Source organism: Crocuta crocuta, unplaced genomic scaffold, assembly GCF_008692635.1.
Source record: "Crocuta crocuta isolate KB4526 unplaced genomic scaffold, BGI_CrCroc_1.0 scaffold90, whole genome shotgun sequence".
Classification (NCBI taxonomy): Eukaryota; Metazoa; Chordata; class Mammalia; order Carnivora; family Hyaenidae; genus Crocuta; species Crocuta crocuta.
The window spans coordinates 3,897,147-3,913,397 of NW_027527449.1; the positions used below are offsets into that span (position 1 = coordinate 3,897,147).

Sequence of the window (16,251 nt, forward strand, 5' to 3'; positions counted from 1 at the left end):
GAATAAGACCATATAAATTCACATTGATTACTTGTCATTTCCCATTTTGTCCATTTACGAAACCCAGGCATCTTCATAAAGTATACTAAACAGTAACATTTCACCTTTTATTAAGGCAAGTTTGTGAAAATAATTTAATACAACCAGATCTATTCATGAACTTTCAGGTTAAAACATTTTTTTTCACATAAGAAACATACAAAAAAATTCTGTTTTATAAAAAGCCACCTCAACACCAGAAAAGGGTAATGGAGGATTTTGAACTCAGTTTACTTTTTAAAGGATGCTCTTCCCTCGTCTCCCAATTCCAAGCACTATTCATCATCTTTAGAGCCAGTTTTGCTTAACTATAAAAAAAGATAAAAGACATAGTCAACAAGGTGAGGCTTTCATGTTATTTGAGTTCATTACTTCCACTTAACATCAGAAATAAATATTTATGGTTGATAGAACACCACACAGCTAGATTCATGTAATTCACACCATCTACAGCTTTCACCATATTTAACGAGTTTTCATCTTAAGGCTCAGCTACTTCAAACAGGATTCATTAAAAATATAACCTCAACAGGTGAAGGGGGGAAAAATCCTTCAAAGTTTTTCAAGAAATAAGTTGGACCTGAAAAGCTGCCGTTTACAAAACAAATGATATTCTATTTTTGTTTTCCATCACAAATAATAAACTTAAAAAAATTGAAATTGTGGCAAAAGACCCCCACAGAAATTAAATACAGTTCTAAAAATGTGATAAAAATCTTAAATTGCAAGTCTTTTCTGATAGCAGTCTAAGGAAATTAGCAAGGGGGGTGTTCCCAAAGAACACAGACAATTCTAACCAGAATAAAGACCCAGCCACCAAGAAATCCCCATTGAACCCAAAGCCGAGAAGCCCAGAGAATATGAGAGGCTGTGAAAGGCAGAAACTGCCAAGGGTAGAAGTTCTCCAACATTGGGGTCCCAGATCCTCTTCCCACTTTGAGGATCTTAAAGAGCTTGTTTTTAATGTAGGTTACACCTACCTCATTTGAATCTAAACCTGAGAAATTTAATTCATGTAAAAAATAACAATAAACCCATTACAGGAAAACTGAATAACATTTCTTAAATGAAAACCTGCGTTTTCTAAATCAAACTAATAACACTTAATGTGAAGAATAGTGTTGTTTTACACTTTTGTGAATTTCTTTATTATTGAGCTCAACAGAAGACAGCCGGGTCCTCACGAATCTGCTGCTATGGTGTGGCAGGCGCAATAGGAACCGGCTGACAAGAACGCGGTACAAGTGTTAAGAACTGACTGACTTAATGTAAAAATGCACGCATATTTAGATTTGACACCTACTCACTACCTTAGAAAATTCTGGAAAACACAAGACTCTAGAAGCGCACATTCTATCAGTGTTCTAATCGAGTATTAGTGGTGGCATCATCACACTTCGCTCAACCTCTGCTCAACACCACAGTCCACTTGTGAGAGAATGTGGAGGAAGGGCAAACAACACTGTAATGTTAGATATAAGCAGTTTTGACCTTGCAGACCCCCCGGGGGCCTCCAGGACCTCCCAGCGTCCAAAGATCACACTTGGCAACAACGATTTTCCAACACTTGGGCTAAGGGCTTCTGAGTCCTAACCACGCCTGGGTGGGAACCTCCCTCTGAAAATAACTTCGCCTGTCTCCCAAAATGACTCGATTATCTAAATCTTCATTTCTTTTATATTTCCTGAAATTCTATTTTGTATTAATAAGGACTCTCTGAAAAACAAACACCGACATTTCTGGAGCTAGAGAAGGAGGAGTACTATCACCTTCAGATTAACTGGACAATTTTCTCTTCCCAATTTCCAGGGAGATGTGCCGCCTAAAAAGAGGCACTCCCGTTCTGAGTTAGGAAACAGCTCATTCTGAGGCATGAAGCATCTGCGGAGGGAAACGACCGAGCTGGTGAGGTACCTACAAGTACACCTAGGTCAACAAGCAGGACCCAGCAGGCATCGGTGGGCAGGACCCAGCAGGCATCGGTGGAAGGGCCTGGGCAAGTGAGAGAAGGCTGGAGAAGCTGTTCCCACACAGACGTCTTGTGTACAGTGAGCCTCTTGCCCAGAAAAGGGACAAGACATACCGCTTCTCTCTTCCAATTGCAGCTCATGGTTCCCTACTCCCAGGGACTATTTTTGTACTAGATTCTAGAAGCACAAAGATTATTTTCAACAGTTCTTATAGAAAAGGTATCCCAGGGCCCAGAGAGCTGATTTTTCACATCAACTTCAAGAATATGCTGCTTATAAATTATGTGTATTTGTAGGCCCTCACTAAAATCCTAATCTTCAACTTCCCTTATATCATATTAATTACTTCTCACAGCAGCAGTGGCACTAATTGGCATGCAAAACTCATTTCATGAAGTCCTATAAAGGGGATTAACTTACTGTGTTAAGTACCACTTATTTGAAACTATGAATAACTCACAAAAAAAATTTGAGATAAGTTGCCAAAAAACTTAAAGGTGAAAAGCGAACGATTTTAAACAAGAAAAACAGAAAATTCTTCTTGACGATGATGGGGAAACTCCATCTACGGTCCGCCCCCATCCCCCTACAAAAAAACAAACCCAAAGAACCCAAAAAACTAATTTTATTAAGAAATCAAAGTATTTCTTTCTAGGACTCGTTTCTTCAGTTTACGTACCTGCTCCCGCTAATTCAATCACAGCGAGGCACGTTCATTCTTCAGATGTACTTATGTAATCAGTCATACTCTATTGTACTTATAACTTAGTTCTACTCATTTTCCATTAAAAAACAAAGAAAATCTAAAACTGAAGGTGTAGGAAAGAAAAGAATGTGAAGGATATTTCAAAAATACTTACGTGCTGAAGTAAAAAAGGAAACAGCCATCCCAGTAAGATTCGAAGGTGGAGGGGGAGAAAAGAATGTAAGATATGAGTTTCATTAATGGATGGCATAATTGTAACAACTGTCTGAAGCTTAGATTATACGTGTTATATACCTTCACCACATCAACCCAGTTCCATCCTCGAGGAAGCTGTCCTTTGTGATCTAGAAGATAAAATAGGAACTTTACTTCCAAGACCAAGCAGTGAATTTTAAGTTACTATTCTAATAAATAAGCTTTTGCATACTATCCCATGCAACAAATAAAAATTTAAATCACACGTTATTAAGTTAGAAAGCTAGCTAGTGTATCATCACTGTGAATTGGAGGCACAGCTCTCCTGGGGATACTGGCAAAGTACTTCGGATGTACTCCCTTTCACTTTTACCCTATTTCCATTCAAGACAAAACCTGAGGGGCACCTGGGTGTCTCAGTTGGTTAAGCGCCACATTTCAGCTCAGGTCATGCTCTCACAGTTCACAGGTTCAAGCCCAACATCAGGCTCTGTGCTGACAGCTCAGAGCCTGGAGACTGCTTCGGATTCTTGTCTCCCTCTCTCTCTGCCCCTCCCCGGCTCACACTCTGTCTCTCTCTGTCTCTCAAATATAAACATTTTTTTTTTAAAAAAAGACAAAACCTGATATTAAGGGGGAAAAAATATGGAAGTGAGTTGGAAATGCCAGAAGGAGGAGCTAATCAATTTATTAGTTTCATGCACTTGTACAATTTTATTTGCTTTTGATAAGGTCACTGCTTATTTAAGTAAGGAGATGTGTTACTTTACTGCTTCAGGAGTGATTCACACTAGGATGCGAGGCTCAAGACAAGAGACCTTATAAACAAATGTCTGGCCTCAAGACTAAGGTGGCCCGGTCAACGTATTCATTAAGCTTTGTGGTCTGAGAAAACATGCATTATTTAGGCCAACATTGTTTTATCTGACAGGACTTTAATCTATTGGGAGTGCTTGAAAACAAGTTCAGACTTTATGTAAGAATTTATAGCTTACAAAGTGATTTCATTCTTGCGATAGAATATTTAAACTTGAAGAATAGTTTAATGAATACAATATAAAAATGTTTTAATTTAAAATGACTTGATTTCCTTTATGCTTGAAGTATCTATATACATCTCATTTTATGGAGTCTTCAAAGTCTGCATTCAAAGCCAGGACATTAATTTTACACAAGGGAAACAGACAGTAACCTCATGATTCTTATAGGATAGAAGCAATATCAGTGGAGCTCAAAATTAGATGCTGATGCGTCTTTCCTCCTTCATGCCAATAGGGATCTCATCCCACTGTTTACTGGTTATGAGGGGCTTAGGGGCAGGGCACCAATGTGGGTAACTAAAACATACCCACAGTGCCATGACTGTCCCATTCAAGTTTTATTTAGAATCCAGGTCACAAACTCCTATACCATAACTACAGAAAGATAATGCCTTTTAGGTGGACATCATCAGAAAGATGGAGGTAGGGAAGTCATAATGAAAGGAATGATCATAGGTCATTATGGATCAAAGCAGTAGGTAATGAACTGGCAGAAATGCTACAGCTTAAAAAAGAGATTAACTAAACTTCTAGGGAACAGATTACAACGGCTAACAACTCATTGCTTCAGTTGTTCATGCTTTAATTCTGCTTTCATATTAGGTATAATGGATTCCCAGATTTTTAATCTCACAAACCATTACAACTTCAAGAATGTATTTTGAGGGCCAACACAGGGTTGTGATCTTTTCATTCTGTCACGCAGGATGTTAAATAAAGCATCAACAACCAAAAAACTGCCATCACTTTGTAAAAGAAAGGGCCTTAGTTTAAACTTCCTCACCAAAGTACAAGGGGCAGTTCTTCTCAATGAAGGGCAACTTATAACCTTATAACAATCACTCACACACACACACACGTACAGACTTGTATATACGTATATAAATGTTTATATGCACCCACAGTAATGTCCTCATTATTCTTAACTGAAAAAAGTTTACAGACTAATATCAACTTGCAAACTTTCAGGTTAAATAAAGAGTTCAGATATTATTGGTGGTATGGACTGGAATTTAGAACTCTCTTGGGGCGCCTGGGTGGCTTAGTTGGTTAAGTGTCCGACTTTCGCTTAGGTCATGATCTCGTGGTTCATGGGTTCAAGCCCCGCGTCGGGCTCTGTGCTGACTGCCAGCTCAGAGCCTGGAGCCTGTTTCGGAGTCTGTGACTCCCTCTCTCTCTGACCCTCCCCTGCTCACATTGTCTCTCTCTCTCTCTCTCCTAGAAATAAATAAAACATTAAAAAAAATTAAAAAAAAAAATAGAACTCTCTTCTAAAGGTGCATACAAAATGACTGTGGTTTAGGAGACACAGGAATTCTGTTCTTAAATCTTACTGTAGTTGTATAAATAAATCAAGTACAGACAAAAGCATTAAACTATTTATTGTGCGAAGATTGAATGGTATACCAGACTTCATCTCAAGCAAAAGCTAGAATTCAAAATAATTTGAGGAATACACGTATCTCCCATAGAGATAAGCAAATATGAAAACCCCAACATGCAGAGAAGGTTACAAGCTGAGCACATTTTGGTACGCTATTTGGCTGTTTCCCAGTCTCAATGCTCATTTGTCGTTATTTTGCTGCTCAGTTACCTTCTCCTCACATGATGGTGAAGTAGTGGTAAATGTTTTCAGAATACATCTGTGACCCAAGACAGTGTCTCACCCAAATGTTCTAAGAATGAAGAGTAGAGAACTTCTCTTCTAAATCTAAATATACTGATTAAGCATTCATATCATGTTAAAAAGCAACTCATTTATCTGTGTTATTTAAAAAACAAACAAACACAAACCTGTTTTATCTGCCAGCTTACGTTTCTGAGCTTTTGAAAGTTGTTCTTTTTTGTCTTTTTTCTTACTTGATGGGGCTGTATTAGGAGTTTCAACGGAGATGATACTGCTTATGGGTATCTAGAAAAAAAATAATTCTTATACCAGTGCCTTAAAACTTACTGAATTACACTAAATATGGCCACATCCACAAAGGAGTTGACAATTTTTAGATTTATGAAGTAAAAGAATCCTATATTATAATACTCATGTATTAGGTCAGGTGTCATTAGCACATTGACTTCTAAAAGTTCACATGTAAGGACTTCAATAATATCAGTTCAATTATTATACCCAGGTCCCCGAGAAAGAAGATCTGACACCAGGATGACATTGAAGCTCTAAAGTACTAAGGTAATTTCACAATTCAGCTGATTTGCTTTATTTGGAAATTTAAATAGGTCTTTAGGAAAATCACATGTGCCTACCCAGAAATTCCTGATTCCCTGAAGGAAGAAAGAAAAATATTTTAATTTGGATTTATGCAGTCAAAGTGTGATCCACAAAATTTAAAATGCTTCCTAGGTGCCAAGCACTGCCGTGAATGTTGTACATGTATCACTCCTCTGGTCCTTACTGCCACCTTACGAGGTAGAGGCCATTATAATCCCCACCTTTACAAGTGAACAAAGAGCCTAGTGAGATTAGGATGTCTGTCTCCTTCCCTCCCCCAAGAGAAGTCTAAGAGCGAGCGGTGTAGGGAGAGTTTTCCAGGCCACAGGCCATGAGCTCCGCTGCCCCGCTCTGTGGCCTCTCCGGCGGCCCTCCGTGGTCTTCCGTGTTCTGCCAGGGATGTGGGAGCCAGAAGTGCTCAAGTAGAAGATGCAGCCTTTGCTGTCAAACACCTTCTGGCTTGGTTCACAAAGCTCAACCGACCTTGACCGCTCAAAGTCTTTTAGCACGTGACTTGGTGCAAAGGGGTCTAATACGCAGATCATAAAACATGATTATTTCCTGAAATACTTTTAGAAATAAAATAACATTTTTCCTTTTTAATGAGGTCTATTTCAGCTTGCACCCAACTTCAAAGTGAACTGTGGCAAGGCTATCTGCAACTAAATGTGCTTCATGAAAAAGGTAATTTCCTACATATCTTAGCACTACCTAAGAAATCCTCTAACTAGGCCTTATAAAGACATTCAATAAATTTTAAAAAATACTCGGTTCACTAATATCTCATTTTTTAAAATAACATTCCTTTTAAGTTTATTTATTTAGTTTTAAGAGAGAGTACGCGTGCAAGAGAATGCAGGAGGGGCAGAGAGAGAAGACAGAATCTCAAGCAGATTCTGCACTTGTCAGGGCAGAGCTTGATGCGGGGCTCGAACCCACAAACTTTGAGATCATGACCTGAGCCAAAGAGCCAGATGTTGAACTGACAGAGCCACCAGGTGCCCCAACAGTGTCTGGGCAGGCACATGTGTGTTCTAGTCTTGCATGAAGGGTAAGAGCTGGAGGATATAATTTCATTTTTGAAGTTAAATAGATACCAAGAAATCTAAAATTCATTATTCTTATTTAACTCAGATATAACTCATTTTAAGTCTAACACAAAATCGGGGCGTGCGTGTGGCTCAGTAGGTTAAGCAACAGACTTTGGTGCAGGTCATGAACTCACAGTTTGTGAGTTTGAGTCCTGCTTTGGGCCCTGTGCTGACAGCTCAGAGCCTAGAGTGTGCTTCTGATTCTATGTCTCCATTTTTCTTTCTGCGCCTCCCCAGCTTGCATTCTGTCTCGGTCTCAAAAATAAATAAAACATTAAAAAAAAAAAAAAAGAAACACAAAGTTTCCTTCCAATTAAAAAAAAAAAAACTAATAAAGATCAATTAGTAGCAGAGTGAAACCAAAATAACAACAACAACAGAAAAACCTTGGCCCAAACTAATCACAAGCTCACCGTAGAATTAACTGGGTGGTGATTCTCCATGAACTGCTCCTTATTGTCCTTGGCATATTCAAACAATGTGTAGGTCATGGCCGTCCCGAGATTAACTTCCACTGCTTCCTGTAACTTGGCTAATATGCTCTGCTTTACGGCTGATGATCTACAATGCACAAGAAATATACCGCTAAGAAAAATTATGTAAGGGGGAGTGTTACAAAAAAACAATGAAAACAAAACACTACTCACATGGTGTTGTTAAAAAAAGCGTTCATAGATATAATTGGAGGTGTTTGGGGATAGGTTTCTGTCCAGGAAATCTCTATTAAGAAGGCTTTGGGATCGCCATTTTCACCTATCTGAAGAAAAGGGAAATCTTAGGCTTGTAGAAAGTGATACAAAGACAGAATATGTATTACGACTTTTAAAATGATGAATTATTGCCAATGCTCACGATCAGGTCAGAAATGCAGTATTTTGAAAAGCTCAGGAGTATGGGCTAAGACTTGGAGGGGTTGAGGGCCATATAAATAGAGTGACTTTTGATGTTCACGGCCCGTCTCCCACCAGTCCTTCGGCTTTTTCCAGTACCAAGACTGTCTGATATAATTTTTGTCTCATCAAAACTTTTTGAAGACAGAGACATCGACTGTGGGGGACAGGAAGACAATGGACAAAAACAATAAAGCAACTTGAAACACCTCATCTTTGTCTTAAGTTTTCTAACTGCTGGATCATAAGAGGTGTTAACAGCAAGTAAAGTGACACACATTAGCACAATTCCCAGAGACTGGAAAATGAAGTGTAACACCTATAGAAAAAAAGGCAAAGAGGTAAGGTTTAGGGATGCCTCAGGCTGGGTGAGAACGTTCAAGATCTACTCTCTTAGCAACCTTCAACTATGCAAAACGATACTCATTAACCAGAGTCACCATGGTATACATTACATCTCCTTTATTTACTTTTTTTTTTAATAACTGGAAGTGTATAACTTTTGACTCCCTTTACCTGAATAATTTTAAGGTGCCTTTTCTATTTTTTTTGCTCTCCCCCACATTTTATTTGGAAAAATTTTAACCTCACAGAGAAACCAGAATAAAACAATGAACACTCATTGACATATACCTCATTCACCAAATACTTCCGCTTTTATCCATTTCTCTTCCTTCCTTACCACTGCAGAATCAACCCCTACCCGAATGGGGGTGACTCGTTTTTCTTTTTTTGTTGTTGTTGTTGTTGTTGAACTATTTGAAAGTAAGACATGATAAAACATCCTTAAATATTTATTGGGTAGAGTATCCTAAAAGTAAGCACATTTTCCTTTATGACCACACTACCATTATCACAGCCAAGAAATTCAACATCGATACAGTAATATTACCTAATTCGTAATCCATCTAAAAAGTTCCCCAATCCTATCTAAAGTGTCCTTTAATAAACCACCTCCTTGACCCACAAATCTGTAATCTACTAAAGATCATGGATTACATTTGGCTGCCAAATTTCATATTCTGCTTTAATTTAGAACAGTCCCCAGCCATCCTGCCTGCCTTTTAAATATCTTTCATGACAAAAAGAATCTAGGCCAGGTTTCTTGTAAAATGTCTCCAAATCAGGACTGATTATTTCCTGTATTCCAAGTCAGATTAAATATTTTGGTAAGGATACTACACAGGTGCTGTGGTATATTCCCATAGCATCAGATAAGGAGGCACAGAAGGTCTTCTGGAATCATCATTGGTGATACTACGCTCGATCACTTGATAATTCTCCAAATCTCTTCAATGTAAAGGTATCTTTTCCATTTTGTAATTAAAAAGTAATCTGTGGGGTGACACTACAAAACCATGTGAATATATTGTTTCTCAACATCTTTTCATCCAAAGGTTTTACCATCCATTAATGATCCTTACCTGAAACCATCCTTATACTGGTGGCTGCAGAATGGTGATTTTTAAAAAATTAATTTACTTATTTATTTGAGAGAGAGAGAGAATGAGTGGGGGAGAGGGAAAGAGGAAGAGAGAGAGAATCCGAAGCAGGCTCCATGCTCAGCACTGAGCCCCACACAGGTCTCGATCCCATGACCCTGGGATCATGACCTGAGATGAAATCAAAAGTTGGACACTCAACCAACTACGCCACCTTGGTACCCCCAAATGGTGATTTTCTAATAAAACTACGGAATAACTCACAAATCAGCATCTCCCTGTACAAAGTTATGCTAATTTCCACTGTAATATCTTTAGTGTACTTGCTGGGTTTTTAAATCTTTATTTTCAGACAATAGCAACAGATTAAAAAAATTTTCATTCCAAACTGTTATTCGATTCACCTTTACTCTCTGACCACTAATTTTTTATTCCTTCCCCTCACCCTCAATCACAAGATACACGAATACAAAGTGAGGCTTAGAAATTATGTCAAATAAACTTAGGGTTCTGCTGATATTCACCTATGTAAACTGATTACATAATTGGTTTGTGTTTCAAATGCAGAGATTATGAAAAAGTGATAAAAATTTCTTTATGCACTAAGTCCTTCTTCAAGGTGCATATAAAAAAGGTGCCACAGGTCTCCGGCAGTGCTGGGTACATTAGATACAAAGAGACAAGACCGTGCCAGTCTTCAAGGGGGGCAGACGTTTAGGTAACTCACCAAACTGCACCATGATCAAACATTTAAAAGGGACAGAACAAAGTATGAAGACATGTGGGATGGCCAGGATCTGAGCGAGGCATCTGCCTATGCACCGGCCAGGACTGTGCCCTGGTCCTCTGACTCTCCAGACAGACAAGGTTTCTGAACCTCACCTTTTACTCCCTTTAAATTCATCCTGTGGTCACATCACAGTATCCATCCTATGGGCCACACATGTCCGACTCCATGCCATACGCTGTGCTCAACAAGTAACTGCTGGTGTTAATGCAGATATTTATGAAAGACATTTAGGAAAGGATCAGTGTCCCATTTGCTAAGGGGAGAGTGGCCATTATTGGAGAAGTCTGGGGAGGCATCTGGATTCAAATAGAAGGGTCTAGGACTTAACTACATTATAACCTTGGTTATTAAAAGTCTTTTCATTGTCCTATCCATGGAGTGGTGTAAGGATTATTGAGCTCAAAAGGGAATCAAGAGGAGTGGAGCAGAGGGGAGAATATCTAAAGTAGTTATAAATAATTTATGTCCTGTGATATCTATAATTATGTACTTATGTAACTTACTTTAGATGGTAACATAACTTTTACAAAAAAACTTTCTCATCTTACTACTACTTATAATCACCTGGGTAAGTGGTTTTTATGTTATTTATTCACAAAATAAGATAAGGTATTGTTTCACGTTGAAAACAGAAGCAAACTCCCTTTCAAAGAAAAATTGATATAACACATTATGTAAAATATATTCACACATATTGATAATGGAATTAGGAAAATTTCAACTTTTCTTGACTATATCATAAGGTAGTAAAAATACTTCTAGATTTGGATTAAAGACTTGGATTTTAGATCTAGTATTGATCAGTATCAGCCGGGAGAGCTTAGGAAGTTATGATTGAGAGAAGTTATCTTTAAGATTAGAAGGCAAAATTACAGAATATCTGAGGTGTCTTTCATTTCTAATATTTGATGATTCTGTCACAATAAAAACAAATTTATCTTGGTTTTTAAAAGTTTCTGAATTGGGGGCACCTGGTTAGCTCAGTGGGTTAAGTGTCCAACTCTTGATTTCGGCTCAGGTGTTACTCTCAGGTTCGGTGGTTCGAGCCCCTTGTGGGGCCTGCTTGGGGGTCTCTCTCTCCCTCTCTCTCTCTCTCTCTCTCTGCCCCTTCCCCACCTGTTTTCTCTCCCTCATAATAAATATATAAACTTAAAAAAATTTTTTTTAATTTAAAAAAGTTTCTGAATTGTTTCCAAAAGTTAAAAATAACTGATATCATGGTGAGGAGCCTTCATTCAAATGCTTTGAAAATCCAAAGATGTAATAAATTTAAACCACTGAATTCAAAATACAAAAGGATTTTTTAAAAAAAGCATTTTTAACAAGCTTCAGAGACAGAGTGTGAGCAGGGAAGGGCAGAGAGACAGGGAGACTCGGAATCCAAAACAGGCTCTGAGCTGACAGCAGAGAGCCCGACGCGGAGCTCGAACTCACGAACTGCAAGATCATGACCGAGCTGAAGCTGGATGCTTAACCGACTGAGACATCCAGGTGCCCTTAGCTTCAATCTTTTCTCCAACAGGAGTAAGGGCTCCTGTCCATGCCGCCTCTTACCCTGTACTGAAATGAAACTGGACTCAGTTCCCGGAAGCTTTCATCTCCTTCATAAATAGAACGTAATGCTTCCAGCTCCATCTGAAAAAAAAAAAAAATGAATCAAGTGAGTTTTGCTTAGTGGTATAAAGGGATTAGAAATAGAGGGTCTTTAGTTTCTGATTCAAGCCCACTCAACTATGTAAAACTCAGCTACCTTTTGTCGCCTTCCATGTTTATAACATGTGTATACAATATACATGCAATACAGCAACACAATATTAATACTAATAGTTACTTTAATCCTTCCCACAGAATGATACCAAACTTCAAAAAACATTATGGACAACAGAAACAACTTAAAAAAAAAGAAAAAAAAGATGGTTAGAAACAAGTTGACAAGGATCTACCCAAGATGCGAAAGGGCCTGCAAGAGAAAATGTCACTAATAATCCTTGCCTGGGAACATTTCTTAGAACACTGTGGGGTGACAGATGAGAAGACTCCATCACTGTTGTGATGTCTGATGAACCGAGAAGAGAAGCAAGGGGAGACAGCACTTGGGTATGTATTTTAGTTTCCTAAAAGATGCATGTCGTGAATTCTACAAAGGAAGATGGACAAAATTCTAGAGCAGATTGTTAAAGAAACAGCTCCTGAGGTCCCAGGGAATAAAGAGTAAAAGTCTCTGAGCCTTGGCAAGCGTACAAAACACAAGATAAACATAAGCACCCTTTCCTAGAGAGGGTGACTTGACGGGCACATCAGGGAAGGGCTCAGAACAGTCTACCTGAGTTTTGGCAAGAGCAGCACAGATTTCTCTCGCTATCTTCCCAGGAAAACAAATAAATATAGGAGTTCAAACTGGATTCAAGAACAACTGAGATTAGACTAGAAAGAACAACCTTACTCGAGATCTAATACTACTCCTCCTTTCCCATATTTAACTATATTTCCCATATTTAATCCTTTCCCATATTTTAACTAAGGAGTAGGACAGGGACAAAGATTGAAGGCAGGCTTAGCCAATTTATGAATGACAATTTGATGGGATAGTGAATCGTGCTGGTGGCAGAAGAATTCAGAATATCCTTGGAATACCATCTGCTAACAAGATGAAATTTTACAGGGTGGGTGGAAGAATTTATCTGATACCCAAACTAGTAGAGGATGAAAGGCTAATTGCTTTGTACATGGCCCTTAAAGGGTTATAACTGACAGCAACTGACAGTAGGAAAACGGACATAAGTAAACATAATCTGTCCACAGGCACACGATTCCAGGAGAGTGAAAGAACAAAAAGAATGGACATATGGAGAAAAGCTAAAAGGAATCATTGTGTATGAGAACAGGACATCGGAAAAGCTGTGCAGAAAACTGCCTTCAAAGATGTGAAAAATCAGTCACGTGGAAGACGAATGGAATTATATTATTAAGATGGAGATCTCTGGGCTCCACAGGAATTCCAAGTCGGTAAATCACAGGCAGGGTACAGGCATCTGCTTCTCTAACAAACACCCGGATGGTTCTAAGGCACCGGCCATACTGCTCCATGGGCGAGTGTTACGTTGTACACTCCATGCTTAGCAGTAGCAACTTGTTCATGCCTTGACTTAGAAATTCACCTGGCAAGGACAATTTAGAAGGGATTCAGATATCAATTAGAAGGGACATTTGGGTTCTTTATAGGTAACTTCCAATCCAGAGATGCTACCACATCTATTATGGAAAAGGGCTACCTTTCAAGAAATATATCCTTTTTAAATTTTTTTTAAACGTTTATTTATTTTTGAGAGAGAGAGGGAGAAAGAGCATGAGCAAGGGAGGGGCAGAGAGAGAGGGAGACACAGAATCCGAAGCAGCTCCAGGCTCTGAGCTGTCAGCACAGAGCCCACCAACAGTGAGAACATGACCTGAGCCAAAGCCGGACTCTTCACCAACTGAGCCACCCAGGGGCCCCTCCAGAAATATATTCTAAATGAAGAGTGAACTACTTTTCTAGGAGACTCGCATTCCAGTCCTGAGTCCATCCCACGAGCTCACTGTGCAGCCCTGGGGCGTTCACGCTACCCCCGCAAACTCTTCCACATCTGTACACACGACACCACTAGGGAAGGCTCCCCTAGAGATGACCTCTGTCACTCCCTGATCATAGGATTCAACGTCAACGTGGCATTTCACGAGAAAATATCCGAGCACAAAAAACCATACGATTCAGGTGGCACGTGTATGTTCAAAATACACTTCGTTTTCCCTGGACAACCACCCGATGGATAAATGAAGCCACCGAACAATGAGGCCAGAAACCAGAGACACCAGTGTCATTATTTTCCTCCACCAGAAATTAACGAACTCAGGGAAGCCTCTCCCTATTGGCCAATAGGTTTTAAAATTGAAAAGTGATCGGGTTCCAAACGGCATAACTCAGTACACACGCGCTAAAACAAGAAAGGTTTAAGGGCAGGAGAGAGCACTGGCTCGCCTAACAAGGACACTCACCCTTGGGGCGTGGGGCCACCCCTGGGCTTGCAAAACTGAACACTGAGATGGGGGGGAGCGGACGCAGAGGAAGACCTTTTTCCCTTCCCGCTCTCCTGCACCCCCATCCCCCCCGCCGGCAGGACACCGGTAAACTTGGGGGCGCCCCAGCCAGGCTCTGTGCGCTGCAGAGGGGCGAACGCAGGTGCGGGGGCGCTCGTTCCGGCGCCGGGCGGCAGCAGGGCCTCCCCGGGTCAGCCGCCCTCTCCGGGAGCCGAGGCACCGCGCCAGCGCGCGGAAAGGGGCGTCCGGCCAGGGGGACTCACCTCCTGGTCCTCGTTGGCACTCATCGCGCCGATCACGGGACGCCTCTCGGGAGGACGTGCGCGACGCCGAGAAAGCAAGAGCAGCGGCCCTGAGCCCCGGGCCTCCCCCCCGTGCCGCGCCCCGGGCTGCGGGACGCACACCCCTAGCACTGCGGACAGGAGTCACGCTCGCCCCGAGCCTCAGGGCAGCGCGATGCCGCCTGTGGGGGGTCTGTGGGCGGGGAGCCGGAGGCCGCCGAGGGTGGGGCGCCCTGGAGACTGGGGCGAAGCTGCAGGGCCGCGGTGGCAGAAGCCCCGCCTCCTCCTCCTTCTCGCTTCTCCTATTGGCTCCTTCTCTCCCCGCCCCTATTTCCTCCTCCCGTAGAAAAGGGAGCGTCTTCCTGCGTCTTGTGGAGCAGCGTGAAGTCTCCGGACAGCGGTTGGCATCCGGCGCTGTCACTCAGGTCCAGAAAGTGCTTCCTGTGCCTGCGCGGGCGGTACCGGGAAGTCTCGCTCGCGGGGACGAGCTCCGGGGCCGTGGCGGTGGCTGTAGGGACGGGCCCCGGTGTTCTGTGACATCCTGCCTGCTTTCCCTCGTCGAGCCCCGGCCGGCGGCGACCGGCCACAGCTGCAGCGGGCCCGGGGCGTGCGGCCTGGGTGAGTCCGGCCCCGGAGACCTGCGGGGCCAGGCGAGACCGCCGAGGGAAGAGAGCTGGCTCCCGACAGTGCTACTTGGGGGGCTGCGTTTTCCTTCGGCGTCTTCGGGTGCAATCCTGGCGTTTCCCTTCTAGCCCCTAAAGATAAGACACACCTGTTTCTAAGGCCTCCAGGTTTAAAGGGAGGGGGAGGAGACGGGGAAGCAAGCGTCTGCCTTGAGGGCTGCAGCGTTATTTCTCCGCCTATCCCCGTGGATCCGCTGGAGCTGAATGCCGAAAGTTTGGGGAGGGGGTCTTCCTGAGTCGGGTTGTCCCTTCACGTTCTCAACATCTGCTCACCACACCCCCCCCCCCTTATCCCTGCCCCCAATTGTCATTCCTCTTAAGATCGTTTTGCAATCGGACTTCTCCGAATCTCATCCTTACAAAGCTTGTGCACTACACCCCGAACCTCCCCGTAAATTAAAAATAAAAAAGTGACTACGTTGTTTTGTTTTAAACCCCCCACTTTGCTGAGGTCGCCTTTCTTGCAGTATATCATCTTTTTCAAGGATCATCCTTATGTTTTTCCACGCCAGCTTCCAGATTTATTTCCCCTTGCATTATTACATGATCTCCCATCCAGAGTGTTCACGATATGACTTTTGCACCTCCTTCCATATCATAGTTTGTTAGTTGCTTCATTGGCTTCTTCCGGGAGATATCCACAAGCTGTCACTGAGATCCAGACAACCTCTGCACCTGTCCTTTGCTGGTGTTCTTCTCAATCCCATCCCTTTGCTGTAGAATAAGCAGTACCATCTCAGTCCCAAACGCTTTGAAGGTAGTAGGTGGCAAGAAATTCTGATACAGTTTTCCATACGGTGGTTTTGGGGTACAGAATTAAAACAAC

General features: G+C 41.6%; 2 protein-coding genes across 2 annotated transcripts in view; one reads left to right on the top strand and one right to left on the bottom strand.

Annotated features, from left to right (window-relative positions):
* Window positions 1–314: 314 nt before the first annotated feature.
* Window positions 315–15,017, bottom strand: RWDD4 (RWD domain containing 4). Its single transcript, XM_077762741.1, has 7 exons — window positions 14,725–15,017; window positions 11,942–12,022; window positions 7,913–8,022; window positions 7,679–7,826; window positions 5,745–5,862; window positions 3,010–3,059; window positions 315–347 (listed from the first exon to the last, which is right to left on the bottom strand). Exons 1-7 carry the CDS (start codon window positions 14,746–14,748, stop codon window positions 315–317), a joined length of 564 nt encoding a protein of 187 aa, XP_077618867.1. The 5' UTR covers window positions 14,749–15,017.
* A 144-nt stretch (window positions 15,018–15,161) lies between these two features.
* The window catches only part of TRAPPC11 (trafficking protein particle complex subunit 11), a 45,377-nt gene continuing 44,287 nt past the window's right edge, over window positions 15,162–16,251 (top strand). The window contains exon 1 of the mRNA XM_077761944.1: window positions 15,162–15,360. The gene's annotated coding sequence lies outside the window, so the exon portion shown is untranslated. The remainder of the gene's footprint in view (window positions 15,361–16,251) is intronic.